At 44.4% G+C, this 17471-nt stretch overlaps 1 protein-coding gene across 6 annotated transcripts in view; it reads left to right on the top strand.

The window, feature by feature from the left end:
- The window catches only part of TBC1D16 (TBC1 domain family member 16), a 269316-nt gene extending 267894 nt beyond the window's left edge, over nucleotides 1–1422 (top strand). For all 6 annotated transcript variants that reach the window (XM_077459627.1, XM_077459629.1, XM_077459630.1 and 3 more), the window contains one exon: nucleotides 529–1422. In XM_077459627.1, the coding sequence (XP_077315753.1) occupies nucleotides 529–774 (246 nt within the window). In that variant the 3' untranslated portion in view covers nucleotides 775–1422. The remainder of the gene's footprint in view (nucleotides 1–528) is intronic.
- The last annotated feature ends 16049 nt before the right edge of the window (nucleotides 1423–17471 follow it).

Here is a 17471-nt window from a genome sequence, read left to right as displayed (position 1 = left end):
GCCCAGCTGTGGCTTCACAGCCAGGCACGCACTGCGCATGCGTGAGCCGTGCTGAAAGTTATGAATGGCCGGGCAACCTTCTGAGACACGTCACAGGTCCCAGAAGATTGCAGGAAGGGAGGGGGGAGTGTTGAATTTCCTTTTGGCGCGGCAGTACCAGGAGAGGAAGTGGGAGCTGGGTACTTGTGAAAACTAGATACCCTCTCTCTCTCCCCCCCCCCCCAAAAGAAATACATGTCAAATGTAGAATGTCATGGGGTCAAGAGTACTTAAAGGGGAAGTTCGATTTTTGGGTGGAACTCCGCTTTAACATTTTTAAGCATGGGTCAAATGAAAAGATGAAGTAAAAAAAAATGTGCTTGGAATCCCTCAATTCTCCTCCTCCCGATTCCTTCACCTTGGTTCTATTCTTCTTGTTTGCCTAGTTCTTTTTTTTTTTTTATCCTGCATATATTTACATTTTTCCTGTAAGGGAATTGTGTTTTCATTGTTTGTTTTCCAACCTCTAAATTTTCTTCCTGTTTTCAGGCAAGAAGTTTACTTTACAAGTTTCGCCTCTTACCTAAAATTCCCTGCAGTCTGCATGATCTGTGCAAGTTGTGTGGGTCAGGCATGTGGGACAGCGGTTATATACCTCCAGTTGAATGCACAGGACAACACCCAGAATCCAACAACTGCCTGTATGGTGGCACTGTAGCAGGGCCAGCTCCGAGTCCCCAAAAACACACCAAGAAAAGACACAAATCACTTGACGTTTTCATGTTCAGGAAATAAAAAGCCACATACAGTTGTAAGAAGAAAAAAATGCAGCAAAATGATACGGACACAGAAGATGCTGATCATAAAATATCTGTGGCTTATGATTCTCACAAAGACTTGTCTTCAACAAAACCCTTGAGATTGCTCAGGATATGCAATTCTAGATCATCCTCACACCCGTTTAGTTTGAGTTTTAGCAGATGGAGTAGTGGAGCAGGGTTAAAACTGTTTACAAAAAGATCATTTTTCATCACACCTATGTATGGCTTCAATTTCTTCAGCATCCAGATCATGCTTCTCTTTAGCTTCCTAGATACAAACCTGCTACTGATTAAGAGGCACCTGTTTGAAATTGTGAGTGATACAAGAAGAATGAGCTGTGTTACAGTGTTTTAAATGCACATATCAGCTACTCTATATGCTGAGTGGCTTAAAGGGTCCTCTGTGGTGATTAACAAAGGACCCGTTTCTACATTGCCCTGTTAAAGGGGTATGTCTGGGTAAAACAAAATAAAAAATATGTGGTACATCTCGGTATGTGCAAATGTTATTCCTTTAAAAAAAACTGCTTGTACAGAAAAATGCATGTTGATCAGCCAGAAATCCTGTAAGCTCCTAACTTCTAGTTCAAGCTTATTATGGCCCTAACAACATTTTTATGACAGTATGGCAAAAAATAGATAAGATTGCGCTATGGACAAATTCCACCCGTTCGCCACACAGGCAAGGGAAAAAAAGAATATATATATAATGTAATATGGTGAAATATAAATAAATTGAAAGTAAATAAAAATAAATTATAGATTAAACTAAAGGGGTTAAAGCTGCCTGTGCTTGAGACCTGTCCCTAAGGATAGGAATAGGTTAGAAATCTGAAATATAAATTAAGCTTTGGCGCTAAAACCTTTTTGTGCACTGGGAATACTAAAATCATATATAAGTGTAAGATGATTTATTATCTCTGCTGGTACTCTGAAGAATATTAAAACAAATTTCAGTGGAAACCTCTTAAAACCACTATATACGTGTAAAAGAGTGCGTGAAAAAAGAAAAGGGGATGTGTGTCTGTTAATTTACACCTCAAAAAATGCACATATGTATTGGAAAAAGTGGTGAATCGATCATATAAAAAACAATTCTACTGTGCTCGATAAACATACATAAACCAATATCTGAAAAAACATATGCAAATATGTTCAAAGTGATAACGTTTTGTGAAAGTACCCAAAAGAATAATAATAATAGTAACAAAAAATCTTATAATGTCCAACGGAAATTTTCAAAGTCGCATCAACCAGTTGCTGTAAAAACGCATGGAACTTTCATCGAATGAGGAAGGTAGAGTAAAGTGACTAGTGCAGAAGGGTTAAATACATTCCTCTCCGGTGCGCCACTCTGTGTTAGGCAAAAAGTATGTATATGTGCTCACCAGACAAAAAACCCTCAATGGGTTAATCAGGCAGCCACAGTATGAGCCACTGTGCAGCTTTCTTTGGGCTCTGCTTCTGCTATGCTGGGGAGATGCTTTATACTTTTCCTTCCACAAGTGGTCCGTTTAGCAATTATACATGAAGGGAAACAGAAGTACAAACATAGTGCAATACTGTTGTTTGAACGTTTTTTATGTTTATTAAGAAGTCAGGTTACTCACAATATCCAAAGAGACAAAATCGCTTTCAAATTAGCCGCGCCGGCGTTACTGCTTGTATGCCAGTGTAAGGTGCACGTTCTAGGCCACGCCCTACGCGTTTCGTCAGAGCGACGTCATCTGGAGCCTTTAGTGCACAAAAAGGTTTTAGCGCCAAAGCTTAATTTATATTTCAGATTTATGACAGTATGACCCTTTAAAATGGCCTGCACCAGATCTAGAAAACCCTGCTGCCAATTTCAGTACCTTTTAGGCCCTTTTCGCATGGGCGCCTCCATTTTCCAGATTCCGCTTGCTCAGCAGGGGATCGCTCCACTGATCACCGCTGAGCAGGCAGATGACAGGTCCATATCCGCCGAACAGAGCGGACATGGATACAGTCCCACTCTCCTCTATGGCGAAATCAGATGGAAACAGATCGCCTGTCCGATTTTAATCCAATCTGCCTGATAGATAGAAAATAGGGCCACCATCTGTCTGTTTTTTGTGGGCAGAATCGGATAGTGGCGGGTGTCAGCGGACATGTGTCCGCTGACATCTGCCACTCCATAGAGGAGAATGCAAGGTCCAAAGAGGTCCGCCTGAAAAACTGACAGGTGGACCTGATCGGAAGGCTCCCGCAAAAAGACCCTTACAGACCTGTGTTGAAGTTTCAGGTACTTTTACAAAGTGGTGCTATTATTGCACTGAATTAAAAAATAAATGTCTTCAATTTAGATAAGGAAACTATAGGTAATTAAGACCAATGCTATTGGCATACAGAGATAGGCAGAGTGCCTGTTTATGCTGCTGTGTAGCTGAGTGGTAAGTTTGATGCTGCTACCTCTCTTGTTGGTGCTGGCAGTGGATGAAGCCTGATGGGGAAGCTGGGAAGCTAGTTCTCCATGAGATCTGCTGTTTCCTTGTGATTGATAGCAGGGTGGGCAGATGCTATACCTAGTAGCAGGCTGTCCATTGGCTATGGATCCACCCATTGCTTTCTGTCAATTCAAGGGAAGCAGACCTGATAGGGAACTAGTGTCTTGGCTTCCCCATGAGGTTCTGCTCACCCAGTTTCAAAATACTATGGTGCTGTGCTGTCTGTGATTGCTGCAGGAGTGGGGAGGTAATTTGGCTGCACCAAGGATAGAGGGTCTGTCTTGACACGCTCATGTACCAATTTACATACATGAATCTGTCACCCACATCATAATTTGTAATGCGGAAACACAAGGGAAATCTAAAGCGTATCCTAGGCACTCTTTATAAACTCCACTGAATGCTTCTGCTAAACTTAAATCCCAAGTTGTCAGTCCTGCTTGAGTTCTCCTCTGATGGACATCAGAATACTCCCCCCCAACATCATCTTCATAGCATAATTAAAAGACAGTCTGTAGTGCTGCTGGGGAACTTGAGCAGGGCTGCCCACACTGCTTGGGATTTCATTACAGCAGACATAGTGTTGTCTGCTCAATCAGGAAGTTGGCAGCGCACTGGATTTCCAACAGATCAATGGGTATTTTTCTACACTCGCTGCATTTTTAAAAAGGGGAAACATGGGGAATGTGCATGTGTTGCACAGATGTACTGAATGTATTTCTTAAAGTTCTTTTCCCCCGACTACAAGATTGTTCTTGAGTGGATCAAGCTTTGGGGGATAAATGCATAATTCAAGATTGGAAACTACATTAAGGTGAGCAGAAAGGTGTCATATCATTCTATGGTTTTATTCATGGCTGAGAAGAAGTTATAACTTTAAGACATTTTTGACATCTGACCATACTGAAATTGCCAGTGAAGCACAATCCTATACCTCTTTATTTCACAGACTCTTCTATATCATTACAGAGTATAAGAATGAAATATGTGGATGGGTCCTCCACCAATGTTATTGTAATAAAAATAATCATCCACTGTGTGTAGTGCCTTTTTGTTTTCTTTATAAAAATGTTAATTCTACTTGTATATGACCGAAACCATAAATGTGATTTATATTATACAGTAAGGGCTCAACTCTATCCAAAATATTTTTACTCTGTAGAGTAAGGAAGAATTGGAACATCTGCAAAAAAAAAAGAAAATCTGTTACAGTGATGTCTGTCCCCAGACATCACATGTTTTCTTGCCAGGCTTCATAGGGACAAGAGTTGAGGGGAAATTTCTCCATGTGGCCATAGGCAGGCATAAATTTAAAAAGAAACTGCTGGAAATTTTAAATGCACCCCCTGTATGCAGAACTAGAATTATTTGGCTGAAGTTAGGATTTGAAGTGATTTTAAAGGCTCGTTTATTTAAAATACCAAAGATGTTATACTTACCTGCTGTGTGCAGTGGTTTTGCACAGAGCATCCCAATCCTCCTCTTCTCGGTTCCCCCTCGAGTGCCTCCATAGCAAGTCACTTTCTATGGGGCACTCATGCCTGCTTGCTCCTGAGCATGCTCTGTGTGTTCATAAGGCACAAAGAAGTGCAGCTTGACCCTGCCCCCTGATCTTTCTTCACTGGCTGTGATTGACTACAACAGGAGCCAACGAGGAGAGAGAGCCCAAAAAGTCACTGATCTCATGCACATCACTGGATTGAGATCGGGCTCCGGTAAGTATAAGGGGGTGGGGGGGTTGCATGAGTGGTGTTTTTTTCCCCTTAAACGGCTTCAGCCCCGGAAGAATTTACCCCCTTCCTGACCAGATAATTTTTTTTTCGATTCGGCACTGCATCGCTTTAAGTGACAATTGTGCAATCGTGCGAAATTGCACCCAAACAAAATTGATGTCCTTTTTTTTCCCCACAAATAGAGCTTTCTTTTGGTGGTATTTGATCACCTCTGCGTTTTTTATTTTTTGAGCTATAAACAAAAAAAGAGTGACAATTTTGAAAAAAACGCATTACTTTTTACTATAAAAAATATCCCCCAAAAATATATAGAAAAACAATTTTTTTTCTCAGTTTAGGCCAATAAGTATTCTTCTACATATTTTTAGTAAAAAAAAAAAAAATCGCAATAAGCGCATATTGATTGGTTTTGCGCAAAAATTTATAGCGTCTACAAAATAGGGGATAGTTTTATGGCTTTTTTATTAGTAATTGTGGTGATCTGCGATTTTTATCGGGACTGCAAAATTATGGCAGACAAATCGGACACTTTTGACACTATTTTGGGACCATTGTCATTTATACAGCGATCTGTGCTATAAAAATGCATTGATTACTGTGTAAATGACAGTGAAGGGGTTAACCACTAGGGGGCGGTGAAGGGGTTAAGTGTGTCCTAGGGAATGATTCTAACTGTGGGGGTAGGGCTACACCTCACATGACAGTGATCACTGCTCTCGATGATAGAGAGCAGTGATCTGTCATGACACAAGCCAGAATGGGGAAATGCTTTGTTTACAAAAGCATCTCCCTGTTCTACCTCTCCGTGACACGATTGCGGGCACCCGGTGGACATCGAGTCTGCGGAATCCACGGTCACGGACACATGCACCCGTAGCACCGCTTCTTAAAGGGTACATACCTGTATGCCCTTTTGCCCACCAGTGCCATTCTGCCGACGTAAATCGGCATTGCGCTGGTTGGCAAGAGGTTAATGCAAGAGGTTAATGCATAAAATGCAATAGGGTAAGAAAACCTTCTGCCTTTTAGAACCACTTTAATGTAGAACCATGGTCAAACTATAAAATCACATATGTGAGGTAGGCTGCTATATCAAAAGACTCGGCTCTTCAAGTACCCACTGAAATAGTTTTTTAAATACCTGCCAGTAGAATCATAGGATAGGCACTTCCTTTGTAAGGGTGACAACACACTTCATTCTGTAGTGATACTGCTTTGTTGTCACCCCTTGCTGCTGCAAGTTGTCATCATATTGGGACATTTACTATTAAAAGAAAAGTAATTTAGCTCTTTTTTTTTAAGACGTTCAAAATGCAAACTTTCCTTGAAAATGCTTGTTTGTTGCTCCATAGATGGATTTTATCTGTGTAGTTATTAACTTATTTCAAGGTATTTGTTTTTTCACAAACCAATTTTTAAAGCAAAGGTGTGCCCAACACTGTAAATACTACCATTTTGTGACGTGAATCAATATTTAGCTTTTCGATGTACAAATAGGTGAAGATAGTTTGAAAAGAAAGAACATTTTTAGAAAGTCCTGTAGGAATTTTGTTGAAAAATTTTACTTTTAAGGAAAAAGATAAGTTGTAGGTGTGCATCTTCCACATTTTAGTCTCAATTTGTTTTGCTATTAAATTACAATGGGTTTAGGGCGATCATTTTTCACGTTTGAAGTTTCTAAACTAATATTTTATATATCACATAGTGGGGAAGGGGGAAGGGGGAAAGGGGAAAATTTGGGACTTTAAATGAGGTCATAGCCTCCATCCCTATCCATTGTAAGGCACAAAGTTAAAAACAGGAGCTGAGCGGGACTTTAAATGAAGTACGGGGTTAAAAAAGACAAATTGGTTATTGAAAAAAGGGAAAAAAAATGTATTATTCGTTTTTCTAACAAGACATAATAACATGTATATTGGAGAGGTGCGCGGACAGACACATTATTGACATCAACATTTTGCTTTATACAATCATCATGACCGATACAGAATAAGTTAAAAAAGCGCACCTCCATTATATACATGGAATAACCAAATATAGTAATAGATTAGACAAATAATACAGTATAGGCAACAACTTTGAATCTATGACTTCTTGGTTGTTGCAATAAATTAGTAAAAAAAACATAATTAATGCAGTATTTCAAAAATTAATGCTGGTTAGAGTTGGGGTACCAAAATGCACGGCAACTATTAGCTCTATGCGTTTCGCGGCTTACTGCCGCTCATCAGGAGCAAACTCGTGATTGGTCTGAAAATACAGAATAGTAGTAAATTAATTTTTGCAGTGATGGAACATAGGGAGGTTGAAAAACCCACCTAGTGGTCACTTACACATAGCCATGCAGTCAGAGGAGCAGTCTCGAAAGCCACCAGGCACCCAAAGCGATGGTACGGGAGCTGAGGAGGCCCATCCGGCGGCAAAGAGGCCCGCAGAATGCACACACAGGCAATCACCGGGACAACAAGGGCGTTTGATAAGTGAGAACAAAATCAGCGTGTAAGTATGAGCCTAGTGGGTGAAAAAATACATGATAAGAGATACAGGTGTTATGTAAATTATATGGGGGAAAAGTGCAATAAAAGGAAGTGGGATGGGTATATGTAAGTGTAAGAGGGGTTGGCAGAGGGAAGGGAAGGGGGGGGGAAAGGAGTGGCCAATATATACCGTGACCCAATCTGAATTCCAAGTGACAGAGTGATAATGAAAGGAAAGTGAAAAAAAAAAAAAAAGGGACACTGAAACTATTAGTGCAAAGATACCTTGTGTGTGGAGAAAACACGGAAACAAGAGGTAGCAATATATGGTAAGTGATTAGCCCCGGTCGTTCCGGTCCCGCCTGCCGCCGCCAACCACGGACACAACCACACCGCCGCCAGAAGGCCCCCAACGTCACACACTCAGAGACATCATGGGGAGGAGTGGAGAACGCCGGACCCGGGATACAAAAACACTCCGAGCCTGCGTCCACACCCACACTCCAGGTGACATGAGGATGTAAATCAAACTCGCCGGAAAGGCGGCACCCATCAAAGTGATGCCGCACATCCGGCGGTGAAAGTGTGACGCCGATACGCAGTGGGAGAACGCGCCCCGCCCCCAACCAAAAAAATGGATGAGGAGGGCGTCCCCCAGTGCGCATCGCAGCTCCCGACCCAGGCAAAAGGGGATGCAACGGGGCCGACGCCACCAACACCACCCGACTGCACAGGTGTGTCAAGGACCAAACAATACACAAAAAATATGATATGTAAAAAAAGAAAAATATGAAAATTTGGAAAAACACTGTAGTAGCTGCTATAACTAAATAAAAATGATGAATGATAGGGTACTTGAAACGATTTGGTCCAAGAATTTAGGCAAAATGAAACAAAAATAAAGTATAAATAACACCCGTCTTCCATCCCTTATATCAATAATCACATAGTGGGGAAGGGGGAAAGGGGAAAATTTGGGACTTTAAATGAGGTCATAGCCTCCATCCCTATCCATTGTAAGGCACAAAGTTAAAAACAGGAGCTGAGCGGGACTTTAAATGAAGTACGGGGTTAAAAAAGACAAATTGGTTATTGAGAAAAGGGGAAAAAAAAATGTATTATTCGTTTTTCTAACAAGACATAATAACATGTATATTGGAGAGGTGCGCGGACAGACACATTATTGACATCAACATTTTGCTTTATACAATCATCATGACCGATACAGAATAAGTTAAAAAAGCGCACCTCCATTATATACATGGAATAACCAAATATAGTAATAGATTAGACAAATAATACAGTATAGGCAACAACTTTGAATCTATGACTTCTTGGTTGTTGCAATAAATTAGTAAAAAAAACATAATTAATGCAGTATTTCAAAAATTAATGCTGGTTAGAGTTGGGGTACCAAAATGCACGGCAACTATTAGCTCTATGCGTTTCGCGGCTTACTGCCGCTCATCAGGAGAAAACTCGTGATTGGTCTGAAAATACAGAATAGTAGTAAACTAATTTTTGCAGTGATGGAACATAGGGAGGTTGAAAAACCCACCTAGTGGTCACTTACACATAGCCATGCAGTCAGAGGAGCAGTCTCGAAAGCCACCAGGCACCCAAAGCGATGGTACGGGAGCTGAGGAGGCCCATCCGGCGGCAAAGAGGCCCGCAGAATGCACACACAGGCAATCACCGGGACAACAAGGGCGTTTGATAAGTGAGAACAAAATCAGCGTGTAAGTATGAGCCTAGTGGGTGAAAAAATACATGATAAGAGATACAGGTGTTATGTAAATTATATGGGGGAAAAGTGCAATAAAAGGAAGTGGGGTGGGTATATGTATATCTGTCACTTGGAATTCAGATTGGGTCATGGTATATATTGGCGACTCCTTCCCCCCCCCCCCCCCCCCCCTCCCTTCCCTCTGCCAACCCCTCTTACACTTACATATACCCATCCCACTTTCTTTTATTGCACTTTTCCCCCATATAATTTACATAACACCTGTATCTCTTATCATGTATTTTTTCACCCACTAGGCTCATACTTACACGCTGATTTTGTTCTCACTTATCAAACGCCCTTGTTGTCCCGGTGATTGCCTGTGTGTGCATTCTGCGGGCCTCTTTGCCGCCGGATGGGCCTCCTCAGCTCCCGTACCATCGCTTTGGGTGCCTGGTGGCTTTCGAGACTGCTCCTCTGACTGCATGGCTATGTGTAAGTGACCACTAGGTGGGTTTTTCAACCTCCCTATGTTCCATCACTGCAAAAATTAATTTACTACTATTCTGTATTTTCAGACCAATCACGAGTTTGCTCCTGATGAGCGGCAGTAAGCCGCGAAACGTGTAGAGCTAATAGTTGCCGTGCATTTTGGTACCCCAACTCTAACCAGCATTAATTTTTGAAATACTGCATTAATTATGTTTTTTTTACTAATTTATTGCAACAACCAAGAAGTCATAGATTCAAAGTTGTTGCCTATACTGTATTATTTGTCTAATCTATTACTATATTTGGTTATTCCATGTATATAATGGAGGTGCGCTTTTTTAACTTATTCTGTATCGGTCATGATGATTGTATAAAGCAAAATGTTGATGTCAATAATGTGTCTGTCCGCGCACCTCTCCAATATACATGTTATTATGTCTTGTTAGAAAAACGAATAATAATTTTTTTTTCCCTTTTTTCAATAACCAATTTGTCTTTTTTAACCCCGTACTTCATTTAAAGTCCCGCTCAGCTCCTGTTTTTAACTTTGTGCCTTAATATTTTATATAGTTTATATGGCAATATATGCCATTTTAAATGCTTTTATTAGGTAATGATACAAATATTTTGTATGTGCTCTGCAGCATATGTTTGCCTCCAGTTGGAATGCATGTTGGGCTTTCCAGTAAGAAAGGTTTTACAGCCTCTGCAGAGTGACTGATCACAGTTTATGTAAAGCAAAACCTTTATTTTTTTTATTTATTTTTTTAGGAGAACTAAAGGTATTTTTTTAATTTACTTTGGATATAGTAATGGAGCGTTATAACCCCTGGTTTTTTTTTCGTTTTTTTTACTCTGTGTCCCATTGAGGAGATCTCTCTTCACTTCCTTTCCCATAGCCAAAACAGGAAGTGAGATGAAATCCCTCCAAAGTGAGGGAATCCTTGGTTGTTGCCAGAGTTAGTTTCCCCATTGAAAGATTTCTCCTATATTGAGGTTCTAGGGAGAACCCAAAGTATGGAATTTTCTTTCACGTTCGGAGATGATGGTAAACATGACAGAGGTTAAATCTCCCTAATGGGGACACAGACAGCAATAAAAGAATGACAGATGTTCTAATCCCTCTCCACTCTATCCAAAACAATAATACCTGCCTTGGTTATACTGTAAGCAATTCTTAGAGTACAAAAATAATAATTACATTTTTGAATTGCCATTTTTGGCCTAATTTGGAAGGTTTGCTGCCATACTTTGTCCTACTGACCATTATTACCAGGCCAGAAAGTGAGGAGAAATCCAAAAAGTTATAGGGAGGTGATAGGAAATCTTTCAATGGGGACAACTGGTTGAGGAAATTTTCCCTTGCTTTATCTCCATGGCAGGCAGTGAGAAGAAATCTCTCCAACAGGATGGAGTAAGCAAAAAAAGGGGGGGGGGGGCTACAGAGAGAGTCTAGCTGTCTGAAGCTGTAGTTCGGCTCAGACTAATTTCTCTAAAAGTTCTGGTTTCTGTACCAGTTCAGCTGGGTTGCATTGATTCCCACCTGACCGTCGGTGGGTGTGGAACAGCAGCAGGCTGGATGCATTGAATGCCACCTCTTGCTCGGAAATGGTTTAGTGGGTGTGATTTCCCTGCTGTGCATTCTGGGAAAGGGTATTTAAGGTACCAACACCATTTTTTGGGTTTGTTTTCCGGGTCCGTGTTCCCAACCCCAGGGCCCTCCTGGCCTGGGGTCTGTGTCGCATGGTCTTGCGCCTCGGGCCAGCCCGCTCGAGGCCTCGCAACTGAGAGTGTAGGCCCAGGAATGTCTTGGGGCCTGCTGATCCAAGGGGGTGGCCCTGTGCTGTCTCGCCTGCGGGGAGAAGCCAAGAAAGTTGGAGGATCCATGAGAGGACTTTTCTGGTGGAGGACCAAGCGCAAGGCTAGTGTCTCTGGAGGAGCCTGGAAACTCAGTTTGAGGATGCAGCCCGGATCAATATCCTTACAGTATCGCCAGGTCAGCTGAAAGAATTTGGTACTGTATGGTAGTTCTTCATAAAGACTCTCAAAAATCTCTAAGTTCAATTAACAAGTCTGTGGCAGAGACTTTTTTTAGCATCTCATCGGCTGCTAGGTCAAGTGAGAGGGGCCTATCCGGTGACTGCTGGATCCACTCTGTGGAGCTGTTTGTCCTCTGGATCTGACCAATACCTCTAACCCGCAATTACCAGGTGCCTGAACTCCCCCTTATCCTCTAACCCTCTATTGAAGGACTGTGTCTTTTGTCTTCTTTGGCGTTATCCCCAAATAAATCTTCAAAAAGGGACTAAGTGTCAAATTTATCATCATTTGGGTTACTTTTCATGGGACCCCCTTAAGATGAAGAGGCGAGCAGGTGAGGTAATGGTAAGCCTGAATAAAACCAGGAGCTCCTTCGGGGGTTAGTGCTACAGGTATAAGGGCTCATAAAGTGGATTTGCATATATTTCCTTTTGTTGTGGCCAGAAATAAAAAAAATTCACTTTTTATAAATATTTTTGTCAGTAAAAAAAAAGATTGCTTATGAATAGTTCATAATCTCACTTTCTACCAGAAGGTGGTGCTGTAGGCTTCCTTTCATGAATTTTTTCAGGCTATCTTCCACTCTGTTGATGGAAACATTTTTGTTGTTTTACAGAGCTTAAAATGTGGCTATAGGGGCCACTGGTGTATGCTCATAAGACACAAAGCCGCAGCTCAGCCCCACCCCCCGCTCTCTCCTCATTGGCTCACTGGCTGTGGTTGGCAGCAAGGGAAGCCAATGGCTCCTGCTGCTGTGTCTCAGCCAATGAAAAGAGAGACCTGGGACAGCCAAGGCTCCCGTGCACATTACTGGATCAAAACTGGGCTCCGGTGCATATTGGGTAAGTATACAAAATAGGATTTTGTATCCACCGTAAAATCCTTTTCTCTGTAATTCACCGACCGACACAGCTCCTCTTTGTAACAAATGGGTTATTAGCCTTATCACTAGGAGAATACTAGGCATAGTTGTAACACAACACTCAGAACTCTTAGTTCCGCCCAGGGGGGGGGGGGGGCAGTCCCTCAGGCTACAACCCCCCACCCTGCAAAGCAGCATCAGTACGTCAACAAGCAGTATAACGTAAAGATAAAAGGAGGGGTGGGTGCTGTGTCGGTCGGTGAATTACAGAGAAAAGGATTTTACGGTGAGTACAAAAAATCCTTTTTTCTCTTTTATTCACCGACCGACACAGCTCCTCTCTGTAACAAATGGGACGTCCCCAAGCAGTGCCAAAACGAGGGGTGGGAAAAACAGCATAAAAACTTCATCCACCATGGCAAGTGGGAACTAGTGAAACTATACCCACAAAAAACAGCAGTGCGTGGAAGACCACCAAAAAAAAACGGCATCCTCAACAGGAGTTATCCCCAAGACCGCACCAAACGGCGGAAGTAACGTAACAGAGCATTAACATAACAGTACTGCGTTTTTAATCAAAAAAAAACAGGGAAAAAAATATCCATTGCATATTCAATTGCAACTACATGGCCGTCTGCAAAACTTTGCGGCCAAAACAGGCATCAGCCGATGCACTGACATCTACGTTGTAGAACTTGGTAAACGTGTGGACAGACGACCAGGTCGTCGCTTTACACACCTGAGCGACCGGCGCTTGGTGTTGGAAGGCCCAAGATGTTCTGATTGCCCTTAGGAAGTGGGCTGTGACCGGAAAGGGGGGCACCTGCCCCTTCAAGGTGTAGGCTGGTACTACAATCTGTCTGATCCACCTGGAAATGGTGGCCGACGAGACCGCCATGCCTTTCTTTGGACCAGCCACCGAACTACAGTGAGTCTGACTTCCGAAAAGGAGCCGTGGGCAGACAAATATACCTTCAGAGCCCTAACCACGTCAAGAGTGTGAAGGGCCACCTCCTTACTCCTTAGGGTGTTTCGGCTTAGGATACAGAGATGGTAATACAATGTCCTCATTGATATGAAAAGACGAGACCACTTTCAGTAAAAAAGACGGTTGCGGACGCAACACCACCTTATCCTTGTGGATAACCAGATAGGGCGACTTGCAGGGCAAGGCCGCCAGTTCCGAAACCCTCCCAGCCAATGTGATGGACACTAGAAAGACCACTTTCTGGGAAAGAGTCAACAGGGGAATCTCCCTGATGTTTTCAAACGGTGGTTTTTGAAGCGCCGACAACACCATGTTCAAATCCCATGGGGTAACAGTGGACACATCGGAGGGACTACATGTCGTACCCCCTGAACAAAGGTACTCACTAAGGAGTGCGATGCCAGGGGTCGTTGAAAAAAGACAGCTAAGGCTGAATTTTGCCCTTTGATGATGCTTAATGCCAATCTCTGGTCTACTCCTTGCTGGAGAAATAGCATAATCCTAGATATGGAAAAAGAGCGTGGATGCCATCCTTTCTCCTCACACATGGAGATGTAGGCCTTCCAGGTATATCTTCCAAGAAGAAGATTTCCGTGCTCTCAACATAGTTGGAATAACAGAGTCCGACAGACCCCGGTTCCTCAACATCTGGCTCTCAATAGCCATGCCGTTAAAACCAGCGATGGTAAAGCAGGATGGAGAATCGGACCTTGAGACAGAAGGTCCTCTCGCAACGGCAGTCGCCAGGGAGCGTCTGCCACCAGACGCACAAGATCTGCGTACCAAGGATGCTGAGGCCAATCTGGGGCAATCAGTATCACAGGGATCCCCTCCTCCTCCACTCTGCGAAGCAGACGTGGCAACAGTTTCAGTGGAAGAAAGGCATAGATCAGCTGGTACTGATCCCACGGAACCACCAGCGCGTCTGACGCGCTGGCCCACGGATCTCTTGTCCTGGACACGAATCTTGGAACCTTCCAATTGAGACGGGAGGCCAGTAGATCCACGTCTGGTGTGCCCCACTTCAGGCACAGCAACCTGAATATCTCCGGATGCAATGCCCATTCTCCTGGGTCCAGCATCTGTCGACTCAGATAGTCCGCCTGCCAGTTCTCCACTCCCGGGATGTAAATGGCCGACAGGGCCGGTATGTGTCACTCTGCCCACCGAAGTATGTGAGCGACCTCCCGTGCAGCAGCTGAGCTTCTTGTTCCCCCTTGGTGATTGACGTACGCCACAGCTGTGGCGTTGTATGACTGTATCCTGATTGGACGCCCTTGAATTCTCATCGACCATGTGTAGATGCACAGCCTGATTGCTCGGCAACTCGGATTCTTCCGTCGACCAGAGGCCCTGAGCTAAATGAACCCCCATCCCTCCACCCCAGCCGGATAGACTGGCATCGTCGTGATCACCGTCCATTTCAGAGGAAGGGACGATTTTCCAGACTGAATCACTGCGGGATCTCAACCACCAAATCAGTGAGTCTCTGACTGGCTCACCTGGATCTGTCGATCCAGGGACAACTGAGATTTGTCCCATTTTGTCAAAATATCCTTCTGCAGCACTCTGGTGTGGAACTGGGCATAAGGTACTGCCTCGAAGGAGGCTACCATGAGCCCCAGTACTCGCATGCAAAAGCGGAGTGACGACCACCTGCGGTTCATCAGTAGTTTTACTGCGGATCTGAGAGTCTGCAATTTGTCTGAAGGGAGAAAAACTCTTGCTTCCCTGGAGTCCAGCAGCAAGCCTAGGTACTCCAGATGCTGGGTCGGAACAATCACCGACTTTTTGAGGTTCAATAGCCACCCAAATTCTTGCAGGGTCTGCATGGTGATCGCCACATCCTCCTCTAATTCTGCTGTGGAAGATGCCCTCAGGAGGAGATTGTCTAGGTATCCCACGATTGCGATCCCACATTGTCGCAGCAACGCCAAAACTGGAGCCAGTACCTTGGTAAAGACTTGGGGGGCTGATGCCAGACCAAAAGGAAGAGCCACAAACTGGTAGTGGGCTTTCCTGACTGCAAATCGCAGAAACTTTTGATGCCGAAGGCATATGGGTATGTGCAGGTACGCATCCTGAATGTCTAAGGACGCCAGGGAGTCCCCTTGATGGAGTGCAGTGACTACTGAGCGAACTGATTCCATTCTGAACCTCTGCACTTTTACAAAGTGATTGAGGGCTTTTAGGTCCAAGATCGGACGTACCCCTTCCTTCTTGGGAACTACAAACAGATTTGAGTAGAATTCCTGAAAGCGCTCCGAGTCTGGAACCGGTACAATAACCCCGCGATTCAGCAAATCCCTTACCACCCCCAACAGGGCCTTCCCGGCGAACCGGGGATACAGGTATGCTGGAGGGGCAGAATCTGTTTGGCGGCCAAGAGAGAAAAACTATCTTGTAGCCTGTGGAAATCAGATCGTAGACCCATTGGTCAGATAACCGGGAGGGCCACCGGGCTGCAAAACCCTGAGACATGGGTGGGGGCAAACCTTCATGCGGTAGCACTTTTATTCACAGGCTTGTTAGGCTTGCGGTTCCAGAGACATTTTTGACCGTCCGTGGGCGTCCTGTCAGGCTGGGGACATTTTGTCGAACCTCTGGGCGGACGAAAAAGCCGTTTGTGACCGGAAAAAAAGGGCCCTTGCCTACGGCGTGGCTCCTTAGCCTTCCTTGCCTGTGGGAGTAGGGTTCTCTTACCACCGGTGGCACTTTTAATAATGTCATCTAATGAGGCTCCAAAGAGCCGGTCGCCAAGCAAGGGAAGATCCGTCAGGGCTTTTTTGGATGCCTGGTCAGCAGAAGAGCATTTTAGCCAAATTAGGCGCCTCAGCACCACGGCTGACACCGAAGCCCTGAATAACAGAGGGAGAGTATCCAGGGCCATGTCACAGACATACTTAAGGCCTTGCACTAGTTGGTCAGCTAGTTCCATGCAGATAGGGGAAGCCTGTTGCTCTCCCAAATTGCGGTGGAAAAGTTTTGCCCACTCAGTGTCTGCAACACCAGTGCGGATGCCAGTACAGGTTGCACGGCTGACCCCACAACCGTAAACGAGGAACGAGCCACTGCCTTGGCCTTCCAGTCCATGGGATCCTTGAATGCAGGAGTCCCCTCAACCGGGATCGTGGTTACTTTATTTAACCTGGATACTGGGGGTCCACGACCAGAGGAGCCGACCACTTTTTGAGAAGGCTTTCCTCAAAGGGGTAACGCACCGCCATGTATTTGGGGACCAAAAAGGTCCGTTGTGGGCGACCCTTTCCTTGTAAATGAACTTGTCAAAATAAGTCTCATCCTAACTCTCCAAACAGTCCTGGTCAGCGTCATCTGACAAGATAGAGCAGGGGTCACCAGCCTTGGCAGGACCCGAATCTGCTTCAGAGCTCTTCCCAGAGGAGGGGGGGCCAGGGGCCGCTTTTTAGCACCTTTCTTCCCAAGCACCACCTCCATCTTGGCAACAAACGAATTGAGGACCGCCATCAGGGTGTCCATGGTTGCAATTGCCTGGATTTGGGGGGAAGAAACACCAGTTTCTGAAGCCATGCTGACCATACCCTGTCTGCCACCTAAAGGGGACTTAGGACAGTGACAGTCCCACCCTCCTTGCTGCCGCCGACTGAGGGGCTCTAACCCGCCTGACTCACCACCCTGAAGAGTTCTGCGCTGTTCACAGCAGTGCCTGTAGACCCCGAGTGCTCCCAGGTGCAGGGGAATCCAAACTGTCGGTGGCAGTCCGTCAGAACGATCGTTTAAACGATCTGAAAAACGTGCTCAGACTACATAAAACGGCCGCCCTCGTCCAGTAAAACAGACAGGAAGCTGAAAGCTCATATAGCTGCTTGCAGGAGAAAACTGAAACGTGCTCAGTGTCCTGAATAGGGA

This window comes from Lithobates pipiens, unplaced genomic scaffold (genome assembly GCF_037356315.1).
Source record: "Lithobates pipiens isolate NorthernLeopardFrog02 unplaced genomic scaffold, aLitPip1_a1.2 Scaffold_28, whole genome shotgun sequence".
Taxonomy (NCBI): Eukaryota; Metazoa; Chordata; class Amphibia; order Anura; family Ranidae; genus Lithobates; species Lithobates pipiens.
Note: the sequence above shows the minus strand (reverse complement) of the source record. Positions and strands in the feature narration are given on the sequence as shown.